The sequence below is a fragment of the Rhagoletis zephyria genome, unplaced genomic scaffold (genome assembly GCF_001687245.7).
Source record: "Rhagoletis zephyria isolate East Lansing unplaced genomic scaffold, Rhagoletis_zephyria_1.1 Rzeph_scaffold_00319, whole genome shotgun sequence".
In the NCBI taxonomy this organism is placed as follows: domain Eukaryota; kingdom Metazoa; phylum Arthropoda; class Insecta; order Diptera; family Tephritidae; genus Rhagoletis; species Rhagoletis zephyria.
In genome coordinates this window covers 99,756-108,941 of record NW_016157403.1, presented here as the reverse complement: position 1 = coordinate 108,941, position 9,186 = coordinate 99,756, and the positions used below count along the sequence as shown (strand labels likewise).

Sequence of the window (9,186 nt, the reverse complement as noted above, 5' to 3'; positions counted from 1 at the left end):
CACACACACACTGCACTTAATTTTTGATCGGGTGCTTCGCTGGGGTCGCACTATTCGGTGGAGCCGTAGCGCTCCGCTGGTGCTCGCACACAAGTGCTGCTGTTTCGCAGTTTCAGCGAAAGTCGGACGGCGCAGCAGTTTCAGGCTCGTTGGCAGGTTTTTCCGCTTGACTTCCGGGTCTGTACTTGCCCGAAGGCCAGGACACCGAACTCTTGGAAATGTGCCTCGCTATAACCAATTACGATTATATCGTCGACGTATAGAAATTCCACATGGGGCGGAATACCGAAAAAAGCAATTGTCATCATTCGTGAGAATGAGCTTGGTGCTACGTTTAAACCAAACGGTAATACTTTCCACCTAAATGCTCCTCGGTCGGTGCCAAAGGATGTTACGTCACGAGAGTCAACATGCAAAGGGATTTGATGAAATCCTGAAAAGAGGTCTAAAGTTGAAAAATACTTCGCTCGGCCAAGGTTGTCTAAAATGTCATCTATTCGCTCAAGAGGGAACTTATCGGCAATTAGTTTCTTATTAACAGCACGGAAATCGACGCACATGCGGTATGCTTTTTGACCATTAGTGTCTTTTTTCGGAACAACAATTAAAGGGCTATTATAATTCGAGTAACTCTCTTCGATTAATTCATTTTTTAATCACTTATTAACTTGACGGTTTATTTCCTCACGCTGGGAATATGGTAAACGGTAATTTTTAATGTAAACTGGGTTGTTGTCTGTCAATCTTAGTTTTTGTTCATAAAAGTTGTTTAATGTCATTTTGTCGTCCGGAAGTGGAAATATAGCTGCGCAATCTACGCACAAGTGGAGCAATTCGCTTCCAGCGTAACTAGGAATTTGTTTTTTCAAAGTCTTAATCCGTTCTTTTGTCCGGTTGTCATCGTTTTTTGTCTTATTAATGGAATAAATATAGAAATTAGAGAGTTTTCCAGTCCGGATGTTATAGTTCTTTACGTATTTTACGTCGCTTGTGGTATTTATGACTTTGACTATTGGGTTGCTTGTACCAACGATGCATCTTGCCGTGAATACACCGTTATCAATTTCTTGTGATTCCACAAAAAGTGGTTCCGGTGAACTTCCTTAATTAAAAAGTCGAAAAACTTCGCATCTGGGTGGAATTACGCAGGTATCGCTGTCAGTTCCGTGAAGAATCGGAATCGCGACTTTTTTGTTACCTACGCAGAAGGAAATGCAATTGCTTGCATAGCTGATAACACATTTATTGACTTTCAAGAAGTCTTTACCCAATGTAGGTACTGACTGCAGGGATGTTAAACTCGTCATTAACCACATGTAACGTATGTTTTATAAAGAAATCGGAAAAAGTCAAATTTGTCGTAATTTTACCCAGAGTGGAAGCAGTATTAGAAGTGACGCCCGTAATGCGTATGATATCGTTTGTATCAATTGGAAAATTTTTGTTAAAACTTGAAATTTTAATTAGAGAAATGTCGGCTTGCGTGTCGACCAAAAATGTGCATAATTTATTTGACCCGGAAATTTGTAATTGAATAAAATCGGAATAATTTAGATTTAAGCAGTAGATGCCTTTTCATATGGAAAAATCATTTAGTTGTCCTGCTCCTGCTCCCCCAGTGTTCGCTCCTGAGGGGCGTGAGCGTTTGAAGCACGGACATTTGCACTTATACCCCTGTTAAGGTTTAAGGTTATTAAAGAGGAAAGGATATAGGGATAGACACAGAGACTCACTCTGGGAACTATTTTGGGATTTTAGAGATTTTCGGGATTCTCGAAACTTAATCGATATTTTTATCGGTTATGCTATCGATATTTTTTTCGATTTTGTTATCGAAATTTGTATCGATATTGTTATCAATTTTTCCATCGATATTTTCGTAACTTATCAATATAATAATCGATACTTTTATCGATTTGTTATCGATTTTGTAATCGATATTTTTAACTATTTTGTTAGCGATATTTTGTATCGATTTTGTTATCGATATTTATCGATTTTGTCATCGATACTTACCGATTTTTTTATCAATTCATTTACCGATTTTGCTATCGGTATTTATCGATTTTGTTATTGATATTTATCGATTTTTTTATCGAAATTTTTATCGATATTGTTATCAATTTTGCTATCGACTTTGTTATCGATAATTTTATCGATTTTGTTCTCGATGTTTTTCGATATTGCTATTGATATTTATCGATATTGCTATTGATATTTACTATTGAAATTCACTTGCCATCAATGATATTGATACTGACCATGTATGTATAGCGTTTGTTAAAAAAATTTGTTGTTGAATTGCATAGTTCAAATTAACATTAGTGATGAAAGCTAAGCACCAGATGGGTTCAACATCGGAAGGTAGTTTTTTTGAAAATTGCAGATAGATTGTATTGAATATAAGCCCTCGATATATTGATTATGACACAAGATATTGATTAGATATGTAACGTAAGTTTCACTTCTACTGTGTGGCCCAGGCACACTTACTTTTCTTCATCATGCAGGTAGGTTATACTTTGAATTTGAACGAAATCGGTTCATAAATACGACTTTTATAAATAACTCGACCCTAGCGCCACCTAGCAAGCTTTCTGGTAGCCTATAATAGGACCATATATGCAAGGTATAACCTCTGAAAATTTGACTGAAATCTATGCAGTAGTTTTTGAGTTAACTTCGAACAACGAAAACGGCTATTGCTTTTTATATATAGACTAGCAAATACCCGGCGTGCTTCGCGACGCCTCGTGAGTAATTTTGCAGCAAAGTTAAGGAGAAACCGTATTGAAACTCAAACCTCTTCAGAGGAAGAATTTTGCCCTTATTAGTATCCGTAATTCATCTGGACGGCCATTGTAACCCTAGGATTCGCCACGGACCTTTGATCTTTTAAATACATTTACAAACGTCCTAAAAAATTTTAATAATAAAAGGCTTTAAAATATAGATATGTGTTTATGGATGTATTTTATACTTTTTTCATATAAGAAGTGTACAGCATAAATTAGAAGAATGAAGTAGTAATGATTATAAAATAGAGGTATTTACATTTCAGTTGTTGTACACTTCAGTAAAAACAACGTTTTGCGTTTCATTTCCATTTCCGGGAATAAGAAAAGTTTGATTTTGTGATGAACCGATACGTGAAAGTGCCACATATAATTGGCCATGCGTAAACACTTCGTTACGGAGATCAATGCCGACAACGTTAAAGGTCTGCCCTTGGGACTTATTAATGGTAATGGCAAAACATGTCTTTACTGGAAACTGGACACGTTTAAACGTAAATGGCAAATCCGTTGGGATCATTGGTACCCTTGGAATCATCGTTATTTCTCCCGTTGCCGGACCGGTCAAAATTTTTGCCTTTATAAGATTGGGAAAAAAACGTATGATTTGAAGACGCGTACCATTACACAACTCGGGTGGCTTAAGATTGCGTAAAAGAATTACGGGTGTTCCAGCTTTAAGTTTTAGCTCATGTGGAGGCATACCTGCGGGGTTTAAGGAGTTAAGAAACTCCACAGGGTAATGAACCACATCGTTGGGGTCAGTTACTGAATTTACAGACTTATAGAGTTTGTATTCTGTTGAAATTCTGCTCAATTCTGCTTCATTGATATCTTCTGCTGCCGAATTTTTCGAAGTGACAATTGCACGTTCGCAAAGCCAATTGGAATTAATAATTTGTATGTTTGCAATGTTTGGATAAACATTATCAATAAGCTCATCAATACTTCTTACGCAGGTTCCTACGATATCCGACATGGTAACATACCCATTGCGTGTTATAGTTGCTGAACCGTTGCCTATTTGTAGAAGGTACTGAGCAAATACTTCAGAGCAGCTATTTACACTGAGGTACGCGCGCATGTTAACTGATAAATGCAATTTTTTTATATATGGCCAAACTTCCGAAGCTTTTAAGCAAGCATTAACGATATCAGCTCGTGTGCCTCTCGGAACCACAGGTAGTGTTTGCCTAAAATCGCCTGTGAACACAAAACTAATTCCGCCCATTACCGCATCAGATGATCTCAAGTCCTTAAGAGTTGTATTGACGGCATTAATATGAGACTTATGGGACATCGTACACTCGTCCCATATAATCAGTGATGCCTGCTGAAGAATCTTAGCAGCGGCACTATTTTTTTTTATCGAACATGTGCAGCTTTGTTCCGGTAAAATGCTGAGTGGTAGTTTGAAAGTGGAATGAGAAGTTCTTCCTCCACTCAAAAGCGTGGCAGCAATTCCCGAGGACGCCACTGCGATTGCAATTTTATTTTCGCTACGAACTTTAGCTAGAAGCAATGAAGTAACAAAGGTTTTACCCGTTCCCCCAGGTGCATCTATGAAGTAAACATTTCCTATGTTTTGGTTTACGTTAGCTATGACTTCATTATATATTAATCGCTGTTCTGAAGTAAGTTTTTGTTCGTTCTCTTGAACAAATCTATTCAGGTCAGTAGTGTTGTAGGATGTTTCTCGTATGTAATAGAGGTTGGCTAAGTATGAACTTTCTCGATTGGGACTTGGCAATCCAAAGTCTCTAAGCCGTTTTTCACCCAGTGAAAAAACTATATTTTCGATAAGAATAAGCCCTTCGTTGAATATATCATCATTGAAGTTAATATTAGGGTTATTACTTTGCCTCCTCGTATTATGCAAAATGTCATCGCATAAATTTTTCCGAAATATGTTCCACAATCCAATTGGATCCGAAACTTCACAAAAAATTAGGATTATTGCAAATAGTTCTCTCAATTTGTTTGCGCTTGCCGAAATTGTTGCGTCTGATAAAGCATCTTTCCAGTGTGTATCGGCCTGAAGCAAATTTCGTGCTTGACATGCTGCACGATAAGTCGGTAAAACCTCTCCATCGATTTTCTTTAAATCCATAAAAGATTTGGGACCTCGAACAGAATGTAATAAGAGTCTGAGATAGAAACATTCCGAATAATTAGGATGTATTGTATAAACTCTTCCCAAAGCGGTGTCTTGCTTGATCCCTGGGTAATTAGGTACATCTTGTCCACGTTTCCTTCGTTTCCACTTTTTATTCGTCCAAATGTAATATGCTGGAACTTCGTTATAAAGCAAAGTTTTCGCGAAGCTATCAGTCGTACATAGTTTGAAAAACGAAGTAAGAGTTGTTTCCGGTGGATTCTGAATAACATGGTTCAAAGTATTTGGAGTAAAATAAACCCTTTGCCCATTCTCCAAATGCACAGCCAGATGTGTGACTGTTGGATAACGTTCGTGGATCGAAAATCCTAGTATTCTCCAAATTCCTTCAGAAGTGCTTAGATATCTCCCATTTAAGAAATTTTTTATTTCATCATGTCTATCCTGAACAGAAAATGTAGCTGCGTCGCTGCCCGTATTTGCATATATATTTAATTGCTTGCACGGAATGGCAATATTCTACGTTAATGTGCGCTGCGAAACATCTCGAGAGCATGGGGCAATAAGGAACTATCCACGTATTATCGACTGTGCAACCATTAGAAGCTAACATATGAGTGAATCCCCCATCGGCTGGAGATCTCCGTCTATATCTAGGATACCCGTCATCGCCTGTTTGTGTGTGCTGAAGGAATTCACGTGGAAATCTTTTAGAACATTGGCCATTTACCATGCATGGTGAGGTGAGATTTCGCGAGCCACAGGGGCCATGGATCATATTTTTGCATACTATTTCATACAACAAAGGATCTTCGTGATTGTTAGGGATTTCCGCTGAAATTATACTGTCTATCTCATCGGGTCGTATTTTAACGGCCAGCCAAATCAAGATGTGGGCATGTGGTAGTCCCCGCTTTTGCCATTCCACTGAAAATATGTGGCACTTCACTGACCCAAATATGTTCTGTTTGGTTATTATATCCATTAGCTGATGTAATTTCAAATGAAAGACTCTTGCTACAATATCATGGCGCTCGCTTCCGCGTTGACCAGAAAACAATTGCCGTGTTATTTCACTCCAGTCCGGGTTACATGTAAAGGTTACAAATAAATCGGGTCTTCCATAATGTCGTACATACAACAGGGCATCTTGTGTGCGCTCATGGAGGTATCTGGGCGACCCCGTAAAAGTGGAGGGTAAAATAACTAATTGGCCTACATTTTCCGGGTTAGCGTCTTCGTTTACAGCATCTCTTAAGTGCACGTAATTATCGACACGTAACGTCCTTTGATGAGCCCGTATAAAATTTAAGCGCTCAGTGATCATTTTTGCAGCCATATCTACACAATACTGATTGAAGAGTTGCCCATACCTGTGTAAGCTGTTAAAGTTGTTTTCTCTTGTCATAAGCCTATATGAATAATATTGCATACAGGACACTAATTGTGATGGAGTAACCTCCCCAGTTATTGGCGAAACTTGAGGAATGTCAATGCTGTAACCATCTTCGCCATTTAAAAACATTATTGGATATTGTAAGGGATCATAAGACCGATGAAGTTCCGATATCCGCTGAAGACTATTATCGCGCGATCGTAACACAATATCACGGGGACCAGTACTTCCGTCAACTATTAATACCGCAACCTCGTTTGTAGTAGGGGCATTATATCGACCGCGATGTTCATTGGCAGGACGTTTTTCAGCATGGATCACAATCCTGTAATTTTCATCGCTAGTAGATATACATTCCATTGCCGTCTTCAAACTTCGCAAGTAAGCATTATTTTCGTGAAGAATTCGCTGCAAAGATTCTAAAATATCTCTTCTAAGAGCGGGTGCGGCAGTTTGCCGCAAAGAAAGCTGTTCATCTTCGGTAGTAAAATATATTTGCAGAAATTGTGGCGTCGTTTGCGCTGCTGGTAGCAAGCTACCAATAAGGTGGTAAACCTGACCATGAACTTTGTAAGTAGGCATATAATTCCCTTCTCTAACTTCTTTACCACCAAACGATGTCATTGCAAAACAGCCGTTGTATTTCCTTATATTTTTTAGAAAATGGCTTGACATTTCATCCGTTCGGCTTAACAAAGCTGTGAGTATGTCTGGAGGTTCAGACATATCATGAAGTCGAACCCGGCCACTACTGCAACACATTCCCTTCGTTTCCTTTCGCCATTTTTTCGCATTGCATTGCAAACATATGTGTGTCATTTCCCCAATTGATAGAAGCGGATCACCTACATATACATATGTATGTACTTATAATGTGTTGTAATCCATTGGTTATAATAATAAAAGTAAAGATCTATCTTCACAAATCAGTGCCGTATCAGTTCAGTATTATTGCCAATCAGCATCGATCAGTGATACCAATTCACACACATCCGTAGTATGTCGTCCGGTACTTTCAGTAAAATTAAGTTCATTGACACCAAGATGGCTTATTTTACTAATGATCAATTGGCAATTATTGCCAAATTATATAATTCTGGATAATTCCGTACCCACTCGATTAATTTTCCCTCCAACAAAAACAACAACACTTGCAATAGAATACCGTCAGCTCGTCAGTGAAATACACAAACAAACCATTGCCGAGTTAACTACACTCTAAAAAATTTTTGTTTAAATTTAATCATATTAAAAAAAGTAACCAGTTTCCTCTCTTAATGTATGCAAATTTGCACACCATGTTAATCAATTTAAATACTGCTTTTTAACTTTTACTTACCATATCGCACACCGTCTTCAAAAGAGTCACAACTCAAAATTTGGAATTTTTGAGATCATACGCTAAAAATGTATACAGAGCTTTTATTTACCTTTCAGCAAAAGCTGGAGCAATTTTTTGTTATAATTTGTTAAAAAAACCTATGGTAAAGCCGCCTTGCCCATATTATTATCACGTGCTAAGAAATAGTTTTTCGCATTTTCTGACAAACGTATTATTTTGAGTTGTGACTCTTTTGAAGACGGTGTGCGATATGTGTGGCGTAGAACAAATTTGAAATTTGTTTGTTGAATTATAAACACTTAAGGCCAAATTCACTCTGCGTAGTTAACTCAGAATCGGCAGTTAACTACAGATTTTCAGTACAGCACTGTGAATTTGGCCCTTAGAGCAGTTAATTTACCTATTTTAAAGTATAGTTAAATCATAAGTTAAACGTAACTACAAAAATTTCTATAGAATTTTCTTAAGGTTCGCAATTACACGGTTGCACATGAAATGTTTAAAATTTGCTTTAAAAGTTTTTTTTTTAAATTAACGCATACTAAGAAAGGATACCAGTTTCCTCTCCTCTAATGTGTGCAAATTTAGACACCGTGTTAATAAAATTAAACACTGCCTGTTTACTTTTACATACCAAATTTCATGCGTAAAACAAAATTACACATAAAATGTTCTAAATTTTTATTTTTAGTAGGGAATGTATTTTTGCGTTAAAAGCATTTGCAATTTTAAACATTTCATGTGTATTCTTGAACATCTTATGCGTATACTTACACAGATTTTGTTTGAAAATAAACACTTATCAGTAGCACTTTTACATGCAGTTTTTAGAGTGCATAAAACTGCACTGACGGTAAAAAACGGCACTGTGCCGGACGGTCTGAACAACTCTATTTGGGACTGGGGCAACGATATTATATTTTTCACTGACACTGATAGGTACGGCACTGATATGTGTAGATAGGCTTTTTTTTGTAAAAATCACCTATATAATTGATTTGAGGTCGATAAATAAACGCGGATCTAATTCCGATTGCAGGCATCGTTTCTACTCGCGCAGCCGCTACTAATCTCCGATTACGGGCCATCGCCCTTGCGGCTCTCGATTGTCTTGACAAATTTGTTTTAGCTTTAGGCATTTTTAACCACGTCCCACTATTCTGTTATTTTAAAGATTTTTTTTTTATATTTAGTAACGAAATTGCACTTTTTATAAGTCAAAAAACTCAGCCTCTAACGCACTTGCTAACTTAACAACTTCGCGAAAACAATGTGCCGAATTCCCATGAAGCCCAAAAAATAGACATACATACATATGTACATCATTGATTTGCTGTTGTTTGTTTGTGGAAAAATGGAATTCGGCTAGACAGAGGCAGGATTCCCATAAAAAACATGAACATGTACATATGTATGCATGTATAAAAATCTAATTCGATTGATCGAATGTTAATCTGTTGAACTGACATTGTTGAGTTTTGTTTTTTGCAGAATTTGCATGAAGCGAAACAGACATTTCTTTGCTGTTATTTATTCT

The 9,186-nt window shown here is 37.3% G+C and overlaps 1 protein-coding gene across 1 annotated transcript; it reads right to left on the bottom strand.

Moving 5' to 3' along the window:
- Positions 1-3,057: 3,057 nt before the first annotated feature.
- Positions 3,058-3,879, bottom strand: LOC108358978 (ATP-dependent DNA helicase pif1-like). Its single transcript, XM_017610561.1, has one exon. It carries the CDS (start codon positions 3,877-3,879, stop codon positions 3,058-3,060), a length of 822 nt encoding a protein of 273 aa, XP_017466050.1.
- Between the last annotated feature and the right edge of the window lie 5,307 nt (positions 3,880-9,186).